This window comes from Astatotilapia calliptera, chromosome 13 (assembly GCF_964374335.1).
Source record: "Astatotilapia calliptera chromosome 13, fAstCal68.1, whole genome shotgun sequence".
NCBI lineage: Eukaryota > Metazoa > Chordata > Actinopteri > Cichliformes > Cichlidae > Astatotilapia > Astatotilapia calliptera.
In genome coordinates, this window is record NC_137434.1 from 15,118,824 (window position 1) to 15,144,971 (window position 26,148).

At 40.5% G+C, this 26,148-nt stretch overlaps 2 protein-coding genes across 8 annotated transcripts in view; one reads left to right on the forward strand and one right to left on the reverse strand.

Annotated features, from left to right (window-relative positions):
• wdfy4 (WDFY family member 4) overlaps positions 1–26,148 on the reverse strand; it is a 38,469-nt gene that overhangs the window by 9,674 nt on the left and 2,647 nt on the right. For 2 of the 3 annotated variants that reach the window (XR_013900833.1, XM_026189274.2), the window contains exons 4-50: positions 24,926–25,037; positions 24,115–24,239; positions 23,887–24,015; positions 23,555–23,744; positions 22,822–23,011; positions 22,307–22,467; positions 20,933–21,165; positions 20,680–20,819; positions 20,193–20,323; positions 19,799–19,900; positions 19,485–19,675; positions 17,835–18,562; positions 17,558–17,651; positions 17,243–17,457; positions 17,046–17,149; positions 16,708–16,900; positions 16,335–16,411; positions 16,037–16,255; positions 15,713–15,897; positions 15,392–15,623; positions 14,874–15,025; positions 14,687–14,798; positions 14,397–14,587; positions 14,141–14,293; positions 13,984–14,057; positions 13,477–13,635; positions 13,266–13,354; positions 13,072–13,168; positions 12,775–12,977; positions 12,432–12,598; positions 12,240–12,359; positions 11,982–12,161; positions 11,738–11,896; positions 11,218–11,344; positions 10,983–11,134; positions 10,500–10,738; positions 10,300–10,415; positions 10,008–10,199; positions 9,824–9,930; positions 7,290–7,367; positions 6,977–7,168; positions 6,823–6,892; positions 6,524–6,738; positions 4,531–4,679; positions 4,331–4,445; positions 4,068–4,153; positions 3,921–3,983 (exon numbers count right to left, since the gene is read on the reverse strand). Coding sequence is in view for 2 of the 3 variants with exons in the window: in XM_026189274.2 (XP_026045059.2) it covers positions 3,921–3,983; positions 4,068–4,153; positions 4,331–4,445; positions 4,531–4,679; positions 6,524–6,738; positions 6,823–6,892; positions 6,977–7,168; positions 7,290–7,367; positions 9,824–9,930; positions 10,008–10,199; positions 10,300–10,415; positions 10,500–10,738; positions 10,983–11,134; positions 11,218–11,344; positions 11,738–11,896; positions 11,982–12,161; positions 12,240–12,359; positions 12,432–12,598; positions 12,775–12,977; positions 13,072–13,168; positions 13,266–13,354; positions 13,477–13,635; positions 13,984–14,057; positions 14,141–14,293; positions 14,397–14,587; positions 14,687–14,798; positions 14,874–15,025; positions 15,392–15,623; positions 15,713–15,897; positions 16,037–16,255; positions 16,335–16,411; positions 16,708–16,900; positions 17,046–17,149; positions 17,243–17,457; positions 17,558–17,651; positions 17,835–18,562; positions 19,485–19,675; positions 19,799–19,900; positions 20,193–20,323; positions 20,680–20,819; positions 20,933–21,165; positions 22,307–22,467; positions 22,822–23,011; positions 23,555–23,744; positions 23,887–24,015; positions 24,115–24,239; positions 24,926–25,037 (7,508 nt within the window). In the remaining variant the exon portion in view is untranslated. The remainder of the gene's footprint in view (positions 1–3,920; positions 3,984–4,067; positions 4,154–4,330; positions 4,446–4,530; positions 4,680–6,523; positions 6,739–6,822; positions 6,893–6,976; positions 7,169–7,289; positions 7,368–9,823; positions 9,931–10,007; positions 10,200–10,299; positions 10,416–10,499; positions 10,739–10,982; positions 11,135–11,217; positions 11,345–11,737; positions 11,897–11,981; positions 12,162–12,239; positions 12,360–12,431; positions 12,599–12,774; positions 12,978–13,071; positions 13,169–13,265; positions 13,355–13,476; positions 13,636–13,983; positions 14,058–14,140; positions 14,294–14,396; positions 14,588–14,686; positions 14,799–14,873; positions 15,026–15,391; positions 15,624–15,712; positions 15,898–16,036; positions 16,256–16,334; positions 16,412–16,707; positions 16,901–17,045; positions 17,150–17,242; positions 17,458–17,557; positions 17,652–17,834; positions 18,563–19,484; positions 19,676–19,798; positions 19,901–20,192; positions 20,324–20,679; positions 20,820–20,932; positions 21,166–22,306; positions 22,468–22,821; positions 23,012–23,554; positions 23,745–23,886; positions 24,016–24,114; positions 24,240–24,925; positions 25,038–26,148) is intronic. The other variant, XM_026189275.2, reaches the window with a different exon arrangement.
• lrrc18a (leucine rich repeat containing 18a) lies at positions 59–3,929 on the forward strand. 5 transcript variants are annotated; one of them, XM_080287541.1, is made up of 5 exons: positions 110–247; positions 364–438; positions 939–1,034; positions 1,181–1,270; positions 2,868–3,929. In XM_080287541.1, exon 5 carries the CDS (start codon positions 2,872–2,874, stop codon positions 3,712–3,714), a length of 843 nt encoding a protein of 280 aa, XP_080143667.1. In that variant the 5' UTR covers positions 110–247; positions 364–438; positions 939–1,034; positions 1,181–1,270; positions 2,868–2,871; the 3' UTR covers positions 3,715–3,929. The 5 variants fall into 5 exon arrangements, with proteins under 5 accessions (XP_080143668.1, XP_026045063.1, XP_080143667.1 ...); XM_080287542.1 differs by lacking the exon at positions 364–438 and having other exon boundaries at positions 59–112; XM_080287540.1 differs by lacking the exon at positions 364–438.

Below are 26,148 nucleotides of genomic sequence, written 5' to 3' on the forward strand. Positions count from 1 at the left end.
CTGATCACTGAGCAGTGCCTATCAACACAAAGTTTTCCTGCTTGCTTTGTTGCCTAGCAACCACAGTTTAAATGTATGCACAGCAGAGTTCAGCAACAGCAGCGTAGCTGAGGTGAGTGAGCGAACTTGGAAAACAGAGTGTGTGTACACAGCTGCAGGAGCAGTTAAGGGGCTGATGTGAGCTACAGTATGTAGCATAAATAGTGAGCAGACATGTGAAGGATATAGCACATGATGAGGAAACGAGGTAATTAAGACTAGGTTCTTTGACTTGGAGCTACTTCAGCAAACTGGAATGTTTGAAAGAAGATTTGATGACTTGAAGGGCATGTTTTGACATGTGGCACCATTTTTCCCTAACAGAAGTTGATGATTACTTGGACAACAGGGGCACCATCATCTTGTGAAATTCCTGTTTCCCAGCAATGAGAAACAACGGTTAATATCTAACTTGGTGTCAGCTGTTTTTACTTTATTTAGGTATTGTATTGTTGTATAGTTATTTTTTATAACTGACTGGGAAATATCAATGCTGACAGGTCAATTTGTCCTGTTTAGGTTCTGATTCCACTCTTTGCGAGAAGGAAACAAAAAAGTCACAAAAAGTAACAACTGTTTAAAGTCTTTTAGCTGTTCACTGCTAAATGTCAGCTTATTTCCAGACAGATCCATATCAGGTGATACTGATGTTTGAACAGACATGCTGAATTTGCCCCATTTCTTCAGGCACTACAATAAAAGCTGCTTTTTAAGAAACTAAACCAGTTTGCTTATCTCTAATTACAAGAAAGTGTGTGACTGGCTTGAGAAAATAGATACTTAATAACAGTGTGACTAAACATTTTATTCAGTATTATACTCCTGCCTAAATGTGCTTAATCTAAATAAGGAAAGTGATCAACTGCTCCTGAAATCTCCTCTCTTCCTCTGTGGACTAGTGACAGGGCAATAAAGTCCAGGCGCCAAGCAGCCCAGTTGCTAAGTAACGTTATAAAACAAGAAGAACCTCAACTATCCCCGTTCAGATCAGGAAGGCAAGGAAAATTTTGATATAGAAGAATGGTCTTTCCTTGTCATTTAATCACAAAAACTTTCACATACCAACCAAATTGTACTGATCATTGTAAATGTACTTTGAAGGTGTTGCATCTCAATAAAACGTGTTTTGTTTTTTGCACAGAAGTGAGAGACTGTGAGATGAGCAACCAGTTCACAGAAGCTTAAGGAATGCTCTTCACTTGATTAACAACAATCCAAAGGGAAAAATATGGTAAGTGCCTGCCTTCATCCATTTTGATAATAAGTGGTACAAGTCCAAGCTCTAAAGCTATCCTTACAAATAACCTACTGTTGTCTAAATTTAGAACTTAAAAGAGAAATCTTATATAGCCACACAGGTCAGAAACAAGTGATGATCATGAAGCAAGACAACAACAACAAACTTAGACTAACACTAACACAGAAAACACTATTTTAGTTAAAGTTGTTATACTTAAAACATTTCAATAAAAGTCAGACAACTAGAATTATATGTTAGCATTAGCATGGTATGTATACGTTATTTATGTTTTGACATTATACACCCTTAAAATTATAAACTGTAAACTGTTAGACGAATACCTTTATTTATACAGGTGGCCCCATTGAGACTCAATGTCTCATTTACAAGTGAGACCTATGATCAATATGATGTACTGCCATGCTTTTTTTGTTGTTAAATTGTAAGTACTGTAAGGATTAGTTGCTTCTTGTTGTCCGTCCTTTCATTTGGCTTGGCAATTAAAGGCATATTGCACCTAAAACAAACTGCGGATGAAAGTCTTAAAAGTACAGTACAGACAGAAACTCAAAGATGAAATAAGGATGCACGTGGGAAATGAGTTCAAATGATCAAGAGCCTCTTAAAGTGTGTCCGTTTCGAACGCCAATAACTCCTGACCAAATATTTTGTAAAACTGCACTAAATCAATCATTGCATTTGGCTCAGTACGTGTTATCTAATTGCAGGCAATAATTTCATGCAATAGTTTTCTATAGGAGTTATAATGGGAACAAGCACCAGTGGATAACCTCTCTCATCCTGAGGATGATGAATGAGGCGAGAGAGGGCCTTGGGGTGTAACACAGACACAAACAGACACACACCTTGCTCTTTTAGACAGGGAGGGGAGAAGAGCGAAGCCCTCATTACACTCCCAACACTCACCAACTATCATTTATCAAAGTCCTGATTTGATTCTTTGCGCACACACACACACACACACACACACACACACACACACACACACACACACACACACACACACAGCGCATCCATGTCTGTCAACACACCTGCATGGCAATATGTCACACGCACACACTTTTCTTGCCTGAGAAGAGCCAAGCAACGCAATCCACTGAATGGTGAGGGAGCATCAGCACTCATTTGTTTTTGCTGTATTACCCAGTGTCGCCTCTCTCCTATTGTTCCCCAGCATTAGCCTTAATTAGAGAGTCATGCTCTTAAATACCCCCATGGGCAACACTGGGTGAGCACGCACTAGTGCAGTCACAACACTGCGATACATGCACACTCATGGAGACACACACGCTGTTCGAGCTCTCATTCCTCAGAGAGCATGCTTTCCCCACCGCCCGAGGCCTACATAAGCCCGTGTATTTGAATAAATCACATCAGCCTCACACAACGCACACACACGCTCACATCTTTACGCATAAACTCACAACCCTTTTGTTTGCTAGAGTACTGTGTGGTGGTGTAGATTAGATAAATTATTGTAAATTGGTCTCTTGGTGAAATAATCTCAAAAGGGAGGCCAAGTTGAAATTTTAAACCGACTTGTTCAGTAATTCTCTGTGCATTGCAGTACCATGCCCAAGAGAAAGGAAGCAAAAGGGACAAAGGTGACCCTCAAAACTGCAAAGAAGGCTATACGCACGACCCCAGATGGACGGCGTAGACTCGTTCTTAGCAACATGGGAATAACCATATTCCCAAAGTGCCTCTTCAAGATAACCTTTGTGGACGAGTTGGACTTGAGCCGCAACCTCATAGAGAAACTCCCAGAAAACTTTGGGGACTTGTCATCACTCAGATGGCTGGATCTACACAGTAACAAGCTAGTGTCTGTGCCCGAGTCCATTGGCAACCATAGGGGACTTACACACCTAAACCTCTCCAACAACTGCTTAACCTTTTCAGGTTTACCCTCCACCCTGGGCTCCCTGACTAATCTGAAGAGTCTCAATCTAGGAATGAATCAGCTTGATGACCTGCCTCTCACTTTGGTGGCCTTGGAAAATCTTCAAGAATTGGGCCTGTTTGATAATCTCTTTAAAAAGTTACCACAATTTCTGCAAGGCCTACGCAACCTCACCAAGGTGAATGTGAAACGAAATCCTCTATCATACCATCAAAGGAAAGATGAGACATTACTGAAGGGAAAGTCAGAGCATAAGGAGGATGTGTATCTGGTCCATGAGAGCAGCTTGTGTAGGACCTGCCTTAAAAGGTGTAAAGCAGAGAGGGAAAAGCTTATTAAAGGAGGTGCGGAAGGGAGAAGGGGAAGGGAAGCAGAAGGAGTAGATAGTTGCATGTCTGAAAAGAAAAAGAAAAGCGCATTTCCTGGCCTGGTGGCACCAAACTCAGTGGCTACAGTCAATCAGGATTTGTGGAGACTACGAGAAAAGCTTGAATGTGTGCAAGTCAAATGACCAGCAGGTCTCCTGATGTCAACTTATCAAAAAACAAAACAGCAGGAAAGGATGGAATGATAGGTCAGTCACACAGCATTTAATAGGCGTGTGCATTATATCAAGCTGTGACTATTTTTTGTAAGCTTAATGTTTCTACTGATGATTAAAAAGAAATTTGTTGAAATATTGCCTATGGGTGGTTCTAAGAAACGCATGACACTTACTTGGCATTAGCAATGACCTCAGCAACTCCTCTGCCCTTTAAGGCTGGCACTACTCTGCTCAACCTGTAGGGAGAAAAAGACCAAAGACAAAGATCAGAATGCTGAAAATAAATCTTTCTTATTATCCAGTATATATAAATATGTTACCTTTTATAAGCAGAGACATGGTCTTTATTCAGGAATACCAGGAAGGCTGAGTGACCGTTTTTCATGAAGATCTCAATAGCATCATCCTTACAGTTACAGAGAGAGGGACAGTAGCCTTTTTAAAGTGCATATTTTCCCCCACTTTAAACAGAAATTCTATCAGATTCGCTTTTCCACAAAGATAAGAGCAAATAAAATGTGTGTAAGAAGAGGAAGTTTAAGATCAAATGTGATTGATATCTGTAGGTGTATGGGTGTCTGACCTCTAAAAGGAAACGCATGAAGCGTGCCTCCTTGATATCTTCATACAGCCAGCATTTGCAACTGGCTGCTGGCAGGTCTTTATTTAGCATGGTAGAAATAAAGGAATCCCTCACACTGGCAGAAAGAGACACACAGGATGATGAATGACCGACAAGTGAAGATCCATGGTGTGCAGAACTGTAAACATGCACAGTTATACCTGCTGGGGTGGTGCTTCCTGCAACAAACATCTCCAGCAGGGCTGAGGGTGAATCCCTCACACAAGAGCAGGCTCTCCTGCCCAAACAGCAGCAAACCCTCTGTGATTCTGAGGCCGCTCACCATCACAACACATATCTTAGAGATTACCTACAGCAAGAGAGAAAGAGTTCTTGCATTAATGTTCATACTGCTGTTATTGTGTAAAGTACTTTACAATGTATGTATTGTGATTGTAAGCCCAACATAGGACAATTGTTGAAAATTAGCAACAGCTATAAACGTATGTGCGTTACATCAGTGTCATGTTTTGTACTTGGACTATGTTAAATTGCACTGTCCCATTTAAATAAATAAAAATGAAATAAAAATGAAATTAACTTGTTCTTTTGAACTTTCATGCCAGTAAAATCCTTTCAAACTGAATTTCATTGAGCATAGAGTAGGAGATATACATTAAACCCCATGTGAGGAGCACAATCCACATCAGCGCCCATCTCGCTCAATCTCTAAGGACATGACATGGCAGCAACACAGGCACTTCAGGCCTTATTTGATTGATCATTTTAATCACATATTTTAATCATTATTAAAAAGACACAGTTGAACACTTCATTATCTGAACTGATTGATGGGGTTTAGCAGGCCCGGCCCCCTTTTTTCCAGCAGTGTGTGTTCCATCCAGTGCCAAAGTGAACCCACATGCTGCTTTCAGTACTGGTTGTAGCTAATGCTAACTGCATTGTGATAATGTGTGGATAATTCTATTGTCTCCCCTCATTTCACCACGAGTGCATGCACCTGGCTGTCTCCATGTGTTGGCCCCTCTGCAGGCCCTCTGAGACATAGCGCCCAAAAACCATATGGGGCCCTTACACACCCGCAGGCTCCTCACAATTTATACTAATCAAATCAGACTCCTTACCCCCAGACACACACACACACACACACACACGTGGAGGAGAAGGCCCTGCCTGGCCATTATTAGGAGAATTAATCACTGCCACACACACAATAGAAAACCTGATAAGTGATCAGAACCTCTTGTCTGAATGCACACGCAGGGATACGCTATGAATAATATCACTTAAGTGTTTAAGAAGAGTCAAGGTGAGTGAGTCTTAGCGACATGGTAGAGAAATCTTGCACTGAGTTATATCATGTGAAGCAGTTTCCAACAGTGAAAGCAAACTGGCACCCAGCCTACTGTCTCCAACAATGACTATATTTCAGAAAAAAAATAGTTAAATTTATTGTTATCAAAGATTAAATACATAACAATAAACTTGTTTCCTTATCTCCTTACTGTGCGCTGGACAGATACGCATTATCAGTCTGAGAGCGATTTAGCTGATGATGGGAAGAAGGAGAGAAAAGGAGGACTTTTATTGACTAAGAGCCCTAATGTCAGACCATTGATTTCTCCCCACACACATTATTGTCATAATCACACTATTGGCGCTGGCAAGCTAATTATGAGTGGGTCTCCCTTTGTGTGTTACTGCATGTGTGTGTGTTAAGTCTGTGCATGTGTGTGCATTTTTCAGAGCTAATGACTGTGTTCATTTGACAGGAAGCTCAGCAGGACTCATGCACTCAACCACTGCAAGACAACAGGACACACTTGCACACATCACACACTTACTAAGCGGATGTAAGACAGCTTGCATCACCTCCTACTGTTTTTATTAATACTTCTGTCAGAAACATTAAAAGCCGCGGCTGGTTGCCGGAGCGATGAGAGTCCCTGTCAACATGTGCACTGGTTTCTAACTCACTGTAAGAATGAGAAGAGCTGTGCTGGGCCTCAACATTAAAACATTATACTAATGAGGAAAGATGAAATTCTGATAGCAGCACTGGGCAATTGGAATCCCTTAGTCTACATCAGATAATTATGATTGTGAATATTAGTAGGGTGGGAAGCAGTTGTGCTTCTTTTTAGGACCATGTTTGCAGCCCAGCATACCAACACACACTCCAACCCAAAGTACCTCCTCTCCTGGGAGCAGCTCCTGCAGGATGACACGTATGTCCGGGCAGTCTTGCGTGAGGGAGCAGGGCACAGGAGCTAAAGGGTCGGGTAGATCCTCGGTGATAACAGGTGTGTCTTTCAGTGCAGGGAAAAAAGTCAGTCGATCACTTAAATGTCCTCCATCCTCTTCCTCGTCTTTAACCTCAGCAGCAACTTCACACAAGAGCTTAGGCTCTGTTAGAATGAAAATACATTTCCCCACTGAGCATAATGAGTCAGTACAAAAAAATAAATTAAACAATCAGGTATCATCTTTACCCGCGTCACTTTCTGATCTGTTTTTGCCAACTTCGGACATGTCGGGCCTTATACCCAGCATTCCTAGCGCCTGTTGTAAAAACATATGACATTGTAACAGGTTAGACTGTGCACTATCTGAACATCAAATGTGATTCACACAAAAGTGTTATACCCGTTTGGACTGTCTCAGAGTCTTTCTGCGAATACGTGATCTCGTTCGATTGCGTCCTTCAGCAGCGTCTTGCACCCAATCTTGGCTCAACAGCACTCCTGGGCCAGGTCCGAAAACGGCTCTTTCCCTCAGCAGCTCGGCCTCCAGTTTCAGCCATGTGAAGCTCAGATGCTCCCACTCAGAGGCACGTACCTGCGAAACGAAGCAGAATAGTGGGGGGTGAAGAGCCACAGAGGTAAACAGCATTAGACCCGCTTTTAAATTTGTAATAAAATACACTGCAGCGTATTCATGTTAAAAATTTCCATCAAACCTGTAAGTGGTTTGCCCTCATTTTTTCCAACACTTTGTAGCCTCTCTGTCGATGCGATTCCATGTTGGACAAAAACTCCTGCAAAGCAACAAGAGTAACCTGATGGGTGCAAATGAAAAGAGGGGCAGCACAATCACTCTTCCCCCAGCTCATATCGTACAAACACACACAGTACACATCATGTTCACATAAATTGTATATGCATAATAGTATTGTTGTTTCTTCATGCAATTACAATGCATTCATACAATTACATCTGCTCTAAATTGCATTCACTGGGCAAAATAAGCTAGTGGCTACAGTCTTACAATAACCCTGTCTGGAAATGTAATCATTTGTTGGTATTATCTAATTAACATAAACATTAATATTGCTGAGCCACACCACCGTAAAGGGCAAGGTAAGTGTGTGTCTATGCTTTTATATTGTGCGAGTCAGAGTTTATGCGTCGATTAAAAGAGGATAGAAATGAAAAATGAGGGAAAAAAATAAAACAAAGCCGTGTTGACACTGCAGGATGCTCATGTTCAGCAGACACACTGGGATCATATTCTGACTGTTAACTGCTTCATTAAGCCCATCATCACAGCAGTGCTCGCTGAGAGACTAGTGAAACAACATGTGTCCATCCTCACAGCTGACCCAGGAAAGCCGTTTAATTGACTGAATGAAAATGCGGTAAGTCTTTATATAGAGTCTTATTTACAGATACTAATTCTATTTTGTGAACTATAAACCCACGAACAGAATAATTGATTTCAAGTAGAATAAAAGGAAAAACAACTAGTTCTGCATTACAAGAGATGCAGGAAAAAGGAAAAAGAATTCGGGGGGGGGGGGGGGGGGGGGGAGAGAATAAAAGTGAAACCCAAAAATGTTCCAAACTTTGACAAGCTCGCCAGAGAATGAAAAGTGTTTCTCTAAATGACTGACTGCCTATTCAAATGAGAAGTTGTAGGGAAAAAGAAATAAAGGGGTAATCTGAGGGGAGATTATAGAAATATTACAGACAGAAAAGAGTGTAATAATGAAGTTTGCAAGCTAGAGCCATGTTGTGACAGATAAACAGCAAGTCGGCGTCATCATCTCCTAATTTCATTCCTTCATTTTGACAAACATAAGTAATATATAGCATTAATTACCCCATTTAGCAGATAGGAACCTCATTGGCTTTTTAAATGCTGCATTAAATACATAACTCATCTCTTCCCTCTGCAATTAACATCAGAACATCACACTCATTTCCATTTTAATGACTTCCCAACAATACGCCACCTTTGATGATAAGGCAACATAATGTCAACTTCATTCTGGGCTGGCAGTGAATGTGTAATGAACTTAACGTGATCATTAGTGCTGTTAATTATCTTTCTAATATGAGGACACAGATATGATTATGGAAACTGCATTCGGTGATGAAATAAATCTCTGGAAGGATTGCACTGAAGCTTGACTGAGGACACAGTCTGCCTATCAGTCTCTATATTCTCATTCATTACCTACAGTGGGCTTTAAAACTCTTTTTTGTTCAACAAATGTACATTTCTGAGCCCAAGAAACTATGCTCAGTGCTCTATGCAACCATGGATCCTGTGTCTGAAAAGAGACTCCCCATAAGCTCGTCACATGCCAAACAAAGGTCATAAGTTGATGATCCAGAAATTAATTAATGACTCACTTGTTTCTTCATGAGGAAGGATGGGGGAAAAAAAAAAAAAAAAAAAAAAAAAAAAGGAGCTGACTGGCTGACCGTAGCTGATGATTCCATTTTTTTTCCTGAGCACTCAGTGCATGCTGCAACCTATTTTGAGCAAAGTGGTGCAACTCACTGCAGAGAGGGAAAAAAAAAAAAATTCTCCTCCCTCTTCTTTCCTGCATCTCAGATGGAAAAACAATTCATCACCCTCTCTGATAGCCTGTCAAAGACTGATATGATAAAGAATAACATCAAATGAATAATGTTTTCATCAGATTGGTACCACTATAATTGCCAACCCGATTTCTGTGGGCAAGAGACGTGCGCAAGAACACACACACTTTAAGGGTGTGAGACAGACACACAGACGCGGTAATTTCATGCCTGTGTGCCTGAGTAATATGTCCCTGCTCCCTGCTCCAGATGGCTCGACGTCTTAAGCGTTGTGGGGGAACTAATGATGTGGGCCACGTGTTTTTCGGGGGGAAAAAACAACAATAAACGCGTCTTTAACCTTCAGCTGCAAACAGTGTGTTGTAGTGAGTGTTCCCATGGATTGGCCTAACAGATATCAATTACAATGCCCACTCAGGGGCAATCAGCTGTGATAATCCAAATCTATTTAAAGAAATAATCAAACACCCCCACAGGGCTGGATGGCCCACAGCACAAGGATAGTGGTGACTTTGGGATGAGTGTTTGGCACAGAGCTCTAGGATGCAGAGACACATGGGAAAGGTAACAACCCCACAATCCTCACAGGGGGCAACAGTCACAGAGCTTGGGCCTGCTCTGTGCAGAAGAACCAAATACTGAGACAACGTAAGTGCACAATTACCTCTACAGTTACTGACTCTGGAACTGATTTTCCCAAAGCTGAGCGAAGAGCACTGCTGATGTCAAACTTCTTCTGAGAGCTGCTGGCCACTTTCTTATTCTGATACTCTGAAAGAAAGCCAGGGTTTAGATGTCAGTATCATGGCACTAATGGTCAGGCATTACCTCCCATGGCAGGAACTAACCTGTGTGTAGAAGCCAGGCTTTGCGTGCCATCTCCTCCCAAAGAGGACTAATGTCAGTCATGCCGACAGGCTCTGTCTGCACTTTGTGGCTCGCTGAGATCTCTATCTTATAGGTTTCTTCAAGCATGCGTTGCCTCTCCAATATGACCTTTGACCAGCAGGCCTCCACTAAGGACACTAGCTGGCTCTCATCTGGAACACACAAGCACCAAATTGTTCTGAGTGACCTGGTGGACTTAAAATTGACAAAATGTCAGACTAAAGTGGTAAAAGTAAAGGAAAATTCATATACCTGTCAAACCATCTCCTCCATTGCTCAGGGATCTGGATTGCTTAGTTTTGGCAAGAGACAGGCTGGATGAACTTCTGCTCCGTTTTTGTGCCACACACCCAAAACCTTCAGGATAGCTACAAAAATGTGAGAGTGTGAATTACCAGTGAATCAGGTTTCACTGTGTGCGCACTTGTGTGTGGGTTTTGTTTTTCTGTTACCTGCCAGAACGTATCAGTAACAAACAGTGAAGAAGGCAAGTAACAAAGTTGGCATTTCCATTGTAAGTTGCCATTACAACATCCCAGCGTTCCATTAAGGTCTGCAATGCCTTGATGACCACTTCCTTTTCTTCTTGGGAATGTCGCGGTTGAGACAAGAAGTAAAGGAGGACTTTATTGGTGCATGAGTAGAGGTCAGACACAATCTTCTCTTTTTGACTTTGGCCTTTCTCTAGAGCCTAGAAGAATACAGCAGTGCATTTATCATCAGTTTAAATAAAACCGAAACAAAATGAGTCATTTGCGCACTGTGGGCAGATGTTGCACCATCATAATTTAAAGTTCCCACTGATTATAAAATTGTCTCCAAATTAACAATTTATAGAGCAGCTTTGCAAGTTTTGTTAATTTAATATGTACACTTTTTAGAGGAAACATTCACATACCATTACATGCATGTTTGTGTATGTGCATTTGTCTCACCACCACAATCTGATCTGCGAGGAAGTTGAGCAAAATCTCACAGTCTGCCAAATAAGTTCCGATGTAAAGTTTCAATAGCAAAGTCTGACTGAAAAGCACCACATTCTCCATCAGTGTAACCATCCGTCCTTCAGGCCTCTCGCTACTGGAGTCTGGGAAATTAAAATAAAAAAAGTAAACACACTTTTGTGTACAGAATTCAAGTATTCGTATAAAGCATGGATTGTAATTCTACCTTGTGAACTCAGATGAGTGTTGTTGTCTTCCTCATCGCTGAGCATGTAGATGATATTTATGACCAGCTCCAGCAACTCACTCTGAAAACTCTGGCTCTGTTCAAATGATGCACCATCAGGGGAAAACTGCAACATTTAAGTAGTTAAGTGGTTAGAAATTAATGAGACAACATGTTGATAGGTAAAAGTTTTCTCTTTTAATTTGATGTTTGTTGCCATCAGCATCTGCACTTGCAGTGTCTAGCTGAAAACGTGTAGAACTCTGCACTGCTTGCCCTCTTTGTGCTTTGCCCTCCTAGTGGTGAATAATTTAATTGAGAATAGCTTGACTATGCTTGTTTTAGTAACCGAGTATAGAGTGGCACCTTCTGGACAAATGAGAGTTTTACAGTATTAGTGTAAAATAAAGAGGCCTCTTCAATGGAAATATATTTTTGTTTGTGATAAGGACATGTTGTCTATGTTTGATATATTTTATGCCGAAACATTACACAATAACTTGTACTCATGTAAATTCACCTCCAGTAGCAGAACAAAAGGATGAGCGTTGGTGTTGGCAGACACATTGAGAAGACTGTCCATAAGAAGAATACGGATGAAATCAAGGACTGGTTTCTGGGTTTGATGACTCTTGACTGTATCCTCGCCTTCACTCACTATGTTGCACTTCCTGGCCCCCTGAAAGACATGAGAAAATGAGTGAATAAGACCAGAGAGAGGAGAACTGCTAAAGAATTTTGTGGAACTAGAACACCACACAGACCTCTGAAATATCCAGAGGGAAAACAACGCCAGCGAGCGCGTGCAGGAATGTGGGTGATGCCCACAGTGGGTCTCTTGGCCGGAGGTTATGAATGAGACAAAGAAACTGCATCACGCTTGCTGGAAGCTGTGACTCCCATGATGTATCAGTGACTGACTTGCACTTCGATGGCGAAAAGGGCTGTAAGAACAAAAGCAAAGTTATTAAACATGATCCATTTCTGGTGAAAAACTGAAGTGCTATGCTTATTTATATTACCTGAGTGACAACAACTTTGACCAATTCCACCATTATTAAACCAGCTTCAACACAGAGGGGCTGGGCAGGAGTCTCCACTTGGTTGTCAATAAGTGGCTGCAGGATATCATCCAAACAAACCTACAGTATATCATAAATTATGACCAAGACAGATTACTACATTTAAAAATAAATAAACAACAAATTACCCACATTTCCCTTTGCAGTGTGACTGGTCTTCTTCCCCTGGAGCAGAGCAGCCAGAGCTTCATACACGTGAGGTAGATGAGACTGTTTGATCAGCAACTCCCGCAGTACATCAAAACCAGAACACGTGGTACTGACGCACTCGTGAGACCAAGAATTGGCTTGAAGATTGTCTGGCAGCATGGCAAAAAATTACTGATATTAGTTGGTTTTAGGTGAAATACTTATATGTGTAAAATTAATAAGTAACGTTCTCTATAAAAACTGCTGTTTAGTGTGGTTGTATTAGTACTTAAAAGCAATCAAACTTCTAATTAAACAAGTAAATATAATGTTAAACTTTATGTACCCATGACAGCAAAGGGTTCTTCCATGCCCCCAATGAGTGTTCCTGGAAGAACTCCCTCTCTGAAGCTTCTCTGCTGGCTTGGACTTGACAGAAAGTGTGTGAGGAGAATGAGACCCAGTTTAAATGTGGAAGGATGAAGGTGTGGCTGAAGGAAGAACAGGAACCAATCACTGCCCAAGGCATCAAATACGACCTTCTGTTGACTAGCAGGGGGGAAAAAAATTTTCAAGGTTAAGCAAGAAAATGGATAAATTCTTTATGCTCAGAATTTGGATAGCTAAAAGGTAACAGACTCACTCTTTGTTTAAAAAGTTGTCTGGCTCAAGGATTTCGCAAAGCAAAAGCAGCATCTGGTTGCGGATCCAGATGAGGCTGGCTGGGCCGGTACTCTGAGCTGCAGCACAGGGGAGACAGGCCTGGCTCAGTACAAGTAACAACTTGAGTTAAACATGACACACTATGAGATACGGTTTTGGTTTTTTGTGCTGTACCTGGCACATCTTGTGAAACATCAGATATTTCACCGCTTTCAGGTGCATTACTGGAAGGAGGAAGAGTGTAGACCAGGAAAAGCCCAAGTCTAATCAAATAAAAGGAATCCAGAGAAAGTATGAGCCCTTACCAACCATAATGAGATAACATACTTTTTTAAAAATGTAACAAAAGGACAGTTGTTGTTGACAGTGCGTTCCCTGTCTATACCTGCTTATGTCAGTGGCGGTCAAGTAAACCTTAAGGAGAGATGTGATGACACGAGAAATAATCACAACCTTCTGAATGGTCACAGCAGGGTCACACAACTCAAATAGCAGCTTTGGTAACATGTCCACGCTGTGGATGACTGCTGCATTCCCGTTGTCACTGTTGAGGATACAGTGAAGGAAAGGCAAACAGTATTAATATCAATCGCAATCTGTTCCCACAGACAGAAAATCTAATACAGCAATCCACTCAAACATTCAGTCTTCTCTTCAGCCTCTGTCGCTGATTCTGTTGAACATTCCCTTGACTTTCTGTCATACAGTTCCAGGATATCGATGGGAAGCCGTTATAAATGTTGACAGAACAACCGATAAAGTCTGTCATCAATTCTGAACAAAAGCCTCTTTTGTGCCCCGTACCTTGTCAATCATCTGAGTTAATAATAAATTAGCTACTACATATGTAGACACTGTGGTCGGGTTACACGTTGATAACAGTGGAAATTACCCTGAGGAATTCAGGATTTCAGCAAAGTAGTTCAGAACTGAAAGATGCAGACTGTCTGGAGTATTCTGCCACACCTGAAAAACAGAGAGACATTAAGATTCTCACTAGCCTTCAAAAATAAAATAAAACAATAACAGGGTAAAATTTGGATACCCACATCTAGGTCACACAGCAGAGCTTGGAAAGCAGGTGTTTTCTGTAGGCAACCAGATCCATAGCCCGGCTCAAATGAATTTGTGAGATGCAGAACCAACTGAAAGGTTCGGTGGCTGACCAGACTGCTCTTCATCTTCAGCAGGAAAGCTAGCAGCTACAAGGACACACATAAAAAGAGATAACAACTGTAAACAGCAGATATTTATGTCTTTTAATGAATCAACTGTGCTACTCCAGCACATGAAGATCTCACAGACCTTGTATCCATTTATGCGGTTCATTTCCTGCTGCATGGCAGAGTTGGTCTCCAAAACAGAATGAAGGACTTTAACTGCTGCATACAAAGAGCTATCATCTGGTGCCATTGCAACCAGACTGAGAACAACAGCAGGTCCACCGACGTACAGAAAACCATTAGATGCAGAACTAGGGGTGAACGTACGCACACCTAGAAGGAAGTAGTCAAACGTAAAACAATAAATGAATAAATGAATAAATAAAGTGTCAGTAATAGGGAACAACAGTTTCAGGACAATATTTGAATTACCAAAATGTCCAACCAGCGCTGCTCCTATGGTACGAGCTGTACCACTCAGGTGTTGGCTGATGTTTTGAGCAAGGAACACAGGGGTGGACTGATCGCGACATGTTATCCCCATCTGCAATTAGACACATGGATTACTACAATCTATTAAAACAACAAACAATTAGTTTCAACAAAAGGCTCACCTTACCTCTTTAGCAATCAGCCTGCAATCCACCTCGTTGTAATCCTCTCTGATCTGAACAACAGTTGTTAATGTGGAAACTGCTGGGTTAATGCCAAATGAGATCCTCTCCTCAGGAACAAGTCTGAGAGGGAGAGAGTCATGATCTCGATCATGGCCTGGACACAAGCAGAGAGGTAAATACAGACCGGTGAAGTATATCAAGTCCAGCGAGTGAAGCTAAACAATGCACAATGGATGGATTCACATAATGGATCACAATAAACTGTCAAATTCTGTATATTAAGAAAAACTACTTGTGCAATTACATGCAACTGATGTAATAATTTAAAATAATCTACCATGATGTTTTTTTTGAATGAGAACTGTTATGACACTATTAAACTTGTACTTAATTGTAGGTTCACATGATGAAAACTCATGACAAAAGACAAAATCAGACTAAACCTAAAGTGCCCATTTAGGATGACTCACTAAAAGTGAACAAATTAGAGATGTGTGAAATTAGTGCAACGCTGACTCACTTGTGTTTCGCAAAGCCAGAAAATTGCCAAGGTATGCGGTGCCTTGTGTGTATATAGCACCCACTGCCTCAGAGCTCAAAGCCTCTTCGAAAAGGTAAGACGGACCCACTCGCCACACTACAGCAGCATATTCCTTCCAGAGAGGAGGTGTCCCCATTACTCCATATACATCAATCACAGCTGAGGGGTCCATGGAGACATGCTGACCAGGGAATGGCTGAATATACTTCATCTGACAGGAAATGGACACATGAATGAACACATGAATGCTACAGTAAGACTTTGAATCAGTGCAGCTCCTCTCTCCTCTCAGCAGCATACCTTTCCTGTCCCCACTGCTTTGCCATTGAAGTAGGCCGAGGTCACACAGCTCTTCTTCAAGTCTTTGGCCATGACCACAGCCAGATGGTGCCACTGACCTGGGACCAGCATACTGGAGCAACGGAACCTCAGCGACGTAGGCAAAGATGTGGGACTGCTTACTTCAGCTTCCGGCTCCATCATATCTGTTGAAAAACATGGAGGATAATGGTCTCTGTAGTTTAAACACCTCACTGCAAAAACACTGATGTTTTTAACTAAAAATTAATTAAAATTCAAAACAAATTCTGCTAAGTTCATACCAAGAACAAACAGTACTCTCACCTAGATATGTTAATGCTTCCTCCTCTGTAGATATTACCAGACAGCCGTCATAGGCTGAGAAGGAGATGGACAAACAGATGTACTGTTGTTCAGTGCGGGACATGTGGCGAACCACAGACAGTAAGCGGATTGGGTGGGAATCGCAGGCTGAACTGAACCTGTTGATCTGGAACCAGCAGGTAAATGAAAGACCAGCTGTAGGTGGAAAACTTCTGCAGTCTGAAATATGAGAGGGAACTGATTAAACAGTTATTCAGAATCATGCACAAATCTGCAATAATAAAGTATGGGGACTTGCCTCCTCCAATTCCACCTGTTGAGACTGAATCAGCAGTCACGCCTTTCACTGTGGCCAGAGAGGGGAGGAAAAGACAGCTACAAAGCAAAATGTTACATTACAAGTATTTAGCAAATGGCTGATTTATTTATTTATTTTAATTATAAGGTAATTTTATGTGCAACACTTACAGCACAATATTTTATTAACATAATGATTTAAAATTCTTATATCTTTTCACTACTGTATTCTCACTATTTTTCCTTTCTTATCACTTGATGAAATCTGATACTGCAGCAAAAAACAACAAAAAAAACAAACAAAACCCCATCTAATCATCTACTCTATTTAATATTGCAAGAGTAGTCAGAAGCTCAGTGAAGCAAGAACTCACCCATATCCACTCTCACTCATGTCAAACTCCACAAAAGCAGGTGAGCAAGAGAGTCTGTGTGGTTTAAAGGTCCGCGGTGAAGTCATGGACACGAGACTGAGGATCTGGTGGACAGGGATTGCTGAACCAATGGAGTTTGTAGACTGCAACAAACTGAAGCTGCGCTTCAATGTCTTTACCCCTGTATTGTGACCTGGTTTAGACAACAAGCAAAATCTAATGTGTTTCATGTATTAAAACCAAAGCTAAATCTCAAGAGGATGAAATGAAATATTTATTGATTTAAAAAAAAAAAAAAAAAAAAAAAAAAAAAAAAAAAAAACCTGACACATGTGTACCATTTGATACAGGTCCGTTGGTTTCTGGGTTACATTCTGACTGTATTTGCTTGGCTGTTTTGTCTCCCAAACACATGAGAGGATCCCCCAAACACAGGAATTTTCTGAGGAGGGAAAGGTTATATAGACAATATTGTGGGTTCAGTACAAAAAAGAAATACTTTGAATATAAACTCCAGTTTATGTGCATAACTGACCTGAAGTCTGAAGGAGTGATGCACTGGGAAGAGAGCTTCTCCAAAATGCGTGTAACAGGTAGATGTAGTGGGTGGTTAGGAGTGAGCAACATGCTCTGACAGTGGGCCAGGAGGATGGAGACCAGCCCACCCTCACACATAATCTGACGGTTTCGCTCAGATTTGACCATTGCCTGGATGTGGTGTGCAAGTGAGAGTTGGACTTCCATTGAGAGCTGTGAAAGAGGAAAATAAATTTCTCTAATGCCGGGCCTCTTTGAGGATTAAAAAGTATGGCACATTAGAGATTGTAAAATGTCAGGTATGGAAAGGTACCTGTGGGTCCTCGTGAGTAAAAACCGATGGAAGGAGAGTCATAATAACTCTGATTGCTCCTGGGTGAAGAATAACAGGATCACAACTGAACCTACTATAAACCAGGCAACATAAAAATAAAAAAAGAGATTTTAAAAAAAAAAAAAAAGGGGGGGGGGGGGGGGGGGAGAAAGGGTCAATACTTGACATCACAGACAATTAGTACATTTATGTGTACAATTTAGATGTGAATGCATAAATTTATAATAAGAAAAACCCTCCAAAATGAAATATCCACCTGTACTGAGACTCCGTGCAAACTGAGGGACTCCTGGGCACCATGTTTCTGGAACTTCCCTGTTTGTCCTCCATGGACTGTGAGCTTGATCCCAAGTGGGCAGGAGGAGATCCTGAATAAACTCCTTCATGTGCTGCTGTTCCATTTGATTTTCTTTTATTGTCATCACATCCATCCTCTCGCTCTGGTCCCAAATTTAACTTCTGAGGAGAGTATGTTCCTGTGGCAAACTGGTCGAGAAAGGAGAGCAGCCTTATACATGTCTGAAGAGTGAGAGGCAGATTGGGCTGTGGTGTGGAGGGAGAGGCAGAAGCTACAGGGGATTCTGCCAAATCAACAAACTGGTAGAAGCTCTTTCCAGGAGCCTGGTTTTCTTCTCCAGTCCAGGGACAGGAGTACTTTTCACCAACCCACTTCTCTCTCCCAGAGCCTTCAGCATGGAAGCAGCCAAGCTGAAGTAGAGCCTCTGCCAGTTTTTCATAAAAGCCACCAGTCTCAAAATGATGGGCATTTGCAGTGTGAAGATGCACAACCACAGACAAAATGTGCAATGTGAGGAGGAGGTGGTCAACTAGTGGTTGATGCCCCAGTGACTTCCACACTTCTCCCTGCGGAGGGTTAGATAGGGCTCCTTCCATGTCCGTCACCAGAGACAACAGTCCAGTGAAGCCTCCTGCCCTCCTGAAGGCATCCCAACTGTTGGGGCTTTCCAAGACCTTCAACAAAGACTGAAATACCAAAGACAGAACTGAGACCATTTGAACAATCTGCATGTACACTAAAATACATTTTAGCTTAATAATACATTTACCCAGTAGATTCTGATCAAGCATTGACAGATAAAGCAATGTAATAGGCACTAAGCCTAAAATCTTGGCTTTAAAAAGATCTCCCCATTCAATTAAAACAGTGTCATAAAAAATAGATGAAACGTATAGATAAATCATAAATCATTTCTGGTAACTAGTTTTTGGAAGTGAACAAAATCCCATTAGCCTTTATCAAATTTAGAGAACTAATCCATCAGGTAGGTAATGTGTGAGACAGAACGCAGGGGGAAATGTGATTAACTGAAACTGGAGTAATCACAATGGCTCTCAACACTTGCTAGCCCAGGTCGCACCCAATCTGATTGCCACCTGCTATAACCATGTTAGCACAAAGAACAGACACACACATACACACATACCCACACTTCCAGAAAAAAAGCGTGCATGTGTGCACAAACAAGCACACGCGCTCACACACAAAGTACACATAATATCAGCAAGTAAGTGGTCTTCTTGCTGCCATCTATAAAAATGGACACATACAGTAGGTGTGTAACTTGGTTAAGTCTAATCAGATCTGTCCCATTCACTGATCTGATAGAGGTGGTAATCTTCTGAGTGCCACAGCACAAGGCTGCAGGTCTAATCAAATCGGTCCAGAGTTAACAGCTAAACGCATTTTAGCAAATCAATCTGCATTTGTCCATAATGGAATAAGAGTCCCACATGCTAAGAAAATAAATTCAGAAGCTTATTATGTTTTAAGTGTATTACTATTTGTTATGATGTGATATAGAGGCTACATGCACAGTTCAACTTAGATCACTGGATGTGTGTGTGTGTGTGAGGTTGTCTCTGATGGAGGGTCCATGTAAAGTACCTGCAAAAGGTCTTGCTTTAATCCAAGTTCCTGCTGTGTGGAGGAGCAGAGAGCTCCAATGGCTGTACTCATGAATTCCTCTGGGTTAATCTCAGCTAGCTGCTCCAAAATGCTCAAAGTGGACTCTCGATACTGATCAACATCCAAGAAGATCTTGATATAGGGAATCATACCAAGGTCTCGCACTGAAACTGGAATACATGTGCAAAACATTTAGCAAAAACAGTGTGCAGCTTCAAGACAAATGAAAGAAAGAAATATTTATTATGCCTGGTACACAAGTGACTGGATATGGAAAGTATGACTGCATGTACCTGTGTTTTTGATTGAACGCAGAGTAAGGGCTGACACAACTTGAAGCATGCAAGTAGTGAGCAGTTTCTCGCCTTCCTCGATACATGGCAGCTGCTGAGAATCTAAAGAGAAGGTGTGAACCGCAGGGCACATAGTCAGGATGAAAGATGCACTTTTCAGGTTACATTTGCCTGCTAGACCGAAGGTACATGGCCAAATACAAAGAAGCATACGAGTTTCATTTCACAATGACACACTTTGTATTCTTAAGTACTCTCATGGCCAAGTGTTCTGTTCATTCCCAAGTTTTTTGTAACGGCAGGCATTATGTCACACAAGCACCCTTTGTCTGCACTTAGTACTTGTACAACTAATTATATGACAAGTTGAGGAAACTGAAACAATCATTTATACCCATTTTAGGACAAGAGACTACTCCAGCCTTCCTCAGGATTTTAGCTCTCCTGCGGAGTTCTCCAAGCAGCAGCTCCAGCAGACCCAAGTCAGTTAGCGCCTCGGAAAGCATTGCACTGTGCATAGTCATCCTTCAAAAACAGAGATTTTATTTAAAGAAATTAAAAGAGCAGTACACATCATTTTTAATATTTAAAGACAGACATTTAAATGATCTGAATAACCCACCTTTTTTGCTTTTAAAGACAACTGTTTTTTGGCTGCATTCTTTTTTTAAAGTAATTTCACTAACAAGACCAAAAACAATATATATATATTTTTTATTTTAGGATTAAAAAAAAATATATATTATATATATATATATATATATATATATATATATATATATATATATATATATATATATATATACACACACACACACACACACACGAGCAAGCAGGAACGTACTGAAAAGATAAATATTTTAACAACTTGCACTGCTTACTTGTGAAAACTCTTAAGAGCCACCACTCCAAATTCTATCCCTGCCACCGCACCGGCCAGAGTCCCAGCCCAGCTCTGCTTCAACACATTCAACAGCGCACGCAAAGTCTCATGGGGGATGTAGTTCAATTTAAATATCACCTGTTTAAAATAAAAAATAAATAAATAAAAGATATTTAATCAGGCCCTGTATGCTTGTTGCATTGATGACAAAGGATGCATATGTATTTTACTGTCAATATCAGAAATCATACCATCTCTACAAGGGAAAAGAAGAGTTTCTGGACGGGAGCTGGTTTACGCCACACACAAGTAGCCAGCTGGGCCACTGACTGAACAGTCCACTCCAAGAGGAAGAAATTGGCTGGGTCTCTCTCCCATATTGTCTGTAAGGTTCGAAGAAGCTGGCAGGCAAGCAGAGAATCCTCAGAATGCATCAAGGAGGCCTGCAGCAAGTGGAAGGCACGAAGGTTCTTCACTGCCAAACCTGGAGACACGAGTATGGAAACTAAAATGTGTCCAAAGACTAGAACACTTCTCAAAATAAGATTTTTGCTTTTAGATCTGATCAGATTTGAGAAAATATGTTCTATATGAATGGGTAGGGAATGCACTCTTATACTACTTTATGACACAGAGTAATGTGAAACAATATCAGTTTGAGGTCAATTTAGCTAAAAGATGTTTTGAATTTAAAACCTGAATTATCCGTGCAAATTCCTGGCATCACAATGTGAATGTCATAGGAAAACAAAGACATAAACAACAGAGCACATGTTCAATCTCACAAACCTATTGAGTTATACAAGCAAAGATTTGATAGTGTCGCATGCATAAGTGCAAAAGAAAAGTAGCATGATCTACCTTGATAGAGTTTGTTTACTGTACTGTCAAAATATTAAGAGGAGGCCTTACATTTAGGTGCCAAAACACACTTGTGTTTGTCATGAATAAATAAAAGGCTGGTTAGTAATAGGATTCATTTTCTCGATTACACAAAATTGCATCAAAACCAAATAAGGTCAGCATAAAACAGTCCCTGGTCCCTCTGCTGGAAACAGATCTACTCCTTGATGTGATAGATGGGTGTTGAGTGCGTGTCTGTGTGTACGCTGGGATGATATGTATGTGTTTGTTATGGACACTCTATTTATGAGTGTTGATAGAGATGTGTGTGCATCCATGATAGATGACTGGTTGCTGTAGGCCAGTGGTGAATGGATGTGGGGCATCCTAACAGAGTTAGAGGGGAAGCCTCCACTTCATCATCCCAGACATAATCACCTCAGCTTCCTGTTAACCCGAGGGGCGTTGTGTGCTGCAGTGGGGGTAGCTGTATGGGGAGTCAGGATGTGTGGGAAATCATAGGAAGTGGGTAGTGTAGTTTGGGTGGGTTATATAAAGGCAAAAGTGCAAAGGAAGGATGACCTGTGTGGTTCTTCTGGGAGGGAAATCTGATTCTGTCTTTGCTGAGCCATGCAACTGATATTAATTAGATGGTTTGGAATATGAAGCATCTCTTCCAAATACAGAGTTTATCCTCAAGGTACAATCAGCTCTTAAGTGATAATTAGTGACAGGTGTCCTGAGAATAACAATAGAGAGCTTATTATGAAGGCTTGGCCTACCTTTAGTGAGTGGAGGGTCAAATTTAAAGCCTGAAGGTTGGGGGTTGGTGACACAAAGAGCCACTTTCAGTTCAGTTTTTCCAAGAAGAGTGAAAGACCCAATGAGAGCCAGTAACTCCTCCACAGGCTGAAACTGCTCTAAGGACACGCCCTCCTCACAGCTAATGATTTTATAACAATAGGAGACAACAAAGATAAGAAATGATGAGTAGAAATAAATATTTAAAGATAAGCTCTTTACTAAAGATAAATAAAGCTTCCTCTGTGCTGGCCAACCAAATTGATTTTATATGAAACATTTCATTACTTGAAGTGGTTGTATCCTAATAAATTCCACTTAACTTTCACTAATGTGCATCTCCTTGCTTACAAAGACCAACAAAACAACAATACAATTCTTTTAACATATTTAATTGTCTTTAGATAAGTATGTCTGCTTAATATGTTTTTAATTGAGTATCATTAACTTCAGCTTCTGTTTCATTGTTTTTTGTGTCAGCGACCTTTATTCTCACCGTTTCAGGATATTCTCGAGGGCCTTGTAACCATTGTTTGTGTCAAACTCGATGAACAGGGCTGGACTGAGGTGATAGGTGTCTCTAATGAAGCTAAACACAGCCACAGCCACCTCAGCTAGCAGTGATCCTGAGACATCACCAGTGATGTGCAAGAGGTTCTGGATGCAGATGCGAACACAGTTCTTGCCTAATAAGAAAAGCAGTGTTCTTGGTTAGCGAATTGACAACAACATCCATTTGCATAAAAGTTTACAGTTGAATCAAACAATTTTTTTCAACCATACATCTTTATAGCAGTCTTGAATAGTGACTTAATAAAATGTTTTTCTTAGTGCAAAGTTCCACAAACTGCAGTAGAATGTTAATTCCACAGCAAAGTGGCACAGAGTCAATTGACCAAAATACCACATGGAAAAGTGTTGATAGCATCTTGGTATCCAAAATAAATTGAGTAAACCCATGTGCACTAGAACATTCGAATGAATTATTTGTGCTTATTAAGGCTTCATGTGACTTTCAGTACAACTCTGTTGAGATGTTAGATCATGTTTCTTGCTATAATTAATTCATTACTGCACAAATCACTTCCCACTCATGCTACTATGTATCCTGTTTTGACACAATATTTAAGAGTGCAATGAGGCCTATTACAAGTAAGAAGCAAATCAGTAAGAAGACTATACTTGCTACAAAAATGTTAATTACTGCAAATATTTGTGTTTTATCTTACCTAGTAAGCTGGGGACAGTGTTGCTTGTTGCTACAGCAGAGACTGCTTTGAGGATGCGGGAGGCTTGATACCTCCAGGTGGCACTGGTCTGATCCCATAATGACGTGAGACCAATAATAAGACACTGCAGTTCCTGAGTCTCTACCAGTATCTCCACGTTGACTGGCAGCCTACACAGCTGAAGAATAACCTAAAAGAGAAAGACGAGAGAAGTATGGTTTGTCAAAAATTGGGGAAAGAAGAAAATGTGAGTTTGCACAACAGAAAACCAAAAATCACAGAAACAAAAATAACCCATTGCCATCTAAAGGGAGAAGTCAGTTGTTACTAACCTGTGTTAATGTTTCCTGAAAGGTTTCTTCTATTTTGATGCTCTCCTTTTTAGATGGAAGGCACACTAGAAGGTACAGACATTTCATCAAAGCACCAGGGAGTTCTTGATTTATACATGACAGTATATCCTGAAAACAAACACATAATTAATTCACCTGATCAACTAAAAATATGGAGTAGCAACCCGACTGAAACTTTACTATGCTTTAAAACTGTTAATGACTCACTGAGCTGTCAGCTGTAAGCAGCAAGAGAGACTTTAACAGCAGCCATCCTAAACTTTCTTCCATTTCATGATTTGTGTCATTATCTGGCCTCTTGAAGAACTGCACCACCTTTTCACGGGCCTCCTCTGAGAGATTAAAAACAAACAAATTAAACAGATTTATTGTGACAATCTGAAGGCATTAATGCAACTCAAAAACAGTTAAATACGGCGGTTTTGCTCAATTTAGTTCTTTACCATGTGCTTAGCTGGCATAATTATAAATCCAAATTAACAAACAGATTTTTTTTAAGTTAGAAGTGTTTCAGTAAAGTATAACTAAATTGAATTTATTTAATACACAACAGTTTCTAGTAAACTCATTTAAAATGAAATGAAGGTTAAACTTGAGAAGAGGTAAATCACTAATAAGCTACTACAGGGACCACGCTGGCCTTTTTCTAAATTAAATCACGTGTCAAAAAGAAGAAGCATTTACTTCCTCAAATAACTTTCTCTTTCTTATCTAAAGAAATATACAGTTTCATAAACAACGGGCAACAGTTGGAACAGAGAGTAAGACGGGAGAGAGACAGAGAAATAGAAATATAAAACCAGAAAAGTGGTAACCTCTTTCTGTGTTTTCATAATTTTTTAGAACAGTCTGCATTACACTGTACTGTATGCTTTTGATTTTCAATATGCATCCCATTTACCAAGTGGCCAAAATAACTGACTGAAAAAAACAGCGACACCCAGAAATAGCAGAAGTAGGTGGAGGAAAGTCCCAAAGTCTTAATTTACTGTGCTATATTTACTGTAAGAAGCAGTACCTGCAGGTCTGTCTGCCAGTCTCTTGTGGACAATGCTGATGACAGTGTCAGCGGTGAGAGCTGCGAGCTCCTTGATGTCCAAACCTTCAAATCGGCCACCATCTTCACAGGCCTGGAATCGAAGAGGATAGAAACCATCACATGTATTTTGACTTATGTCGCCATGATGCCAGGTCTCTCTTGGAAATTAGATTTTTAATCTCAGTGAGATGTTTTACCTGGATAAATAAAAGACTAATAAAAGAAGAAGAAGAAGAAGAAGAAGACGAAGAAGAAGCTGATTTTTGTAAATGTAGCCATGTACTAAGTTACATGTTGTGCACACCATTTCCCTCTCTATACAACAAAATACAGTCCCAATACCTCTCTGAAAACCTTTAAGTAAAAACTGAGAACAGAAATATTTATTTGGATTTGATGTACTATCAACATGTTTGATGTAACTAATTTAATTAATAAGAGTTCTCTCTGCGAATTACTTTGAAACTGAGTGTAAGAGTAAGTTAAAATGCAACCGATTTTTGCCTCTCAGTAGCCAATCTCGTCAGCTTGACATTAAGATAACTAATATTTTACTTAACTAAGTACTTGGCATTAAGTTAAGTAAAATATTACATTTAGACCGCTGTTTTATACTATAAATAATGAAAGGTACCACACACTATACAGTCTTCAGTTCCATGAGAAAATATCAGATTTTACTTAGTTTGCTAAAGATGGACTTATGAGGTTGTGAGGTTTTCACATACAACCACACACAGCCATCAGGTTCCGTGTGGTTGTATGGAGACTAATTATGTCTGCATTTGTAAGAGCACAGTGGTGAAACAGTGCATGCAAGTGTTACAAAAAACAGTAAGGGTTCCTCATAACTGGGATGCATCGAGAGAGGAAAAAACAGAAAAACCTCTTTCACCAGTTAATCAAAGTAAGGCATGAAGCCACCAATTTAAAGGAGTTTTTGTTTTTTTATTATTATCTAAAGATACAGGAACAACATACACAATAGTTCTGGAACCACTCAGTGATAAGATCACCTAAGGTTGAAACATCTGACTGTCATCTAATGTTGCTTTAAGTCTTCATTCCTGTGGTTTGAAGCATTTCCAGATGCCACACTGTCTCCAGCAATCTACTTACCCATTTCAAAGTTGATTATAAATTTGAACTTAGGCCCCACTGCAAACTGGAATGACATAATCTAATAAAGGCTCTCAAGAAGA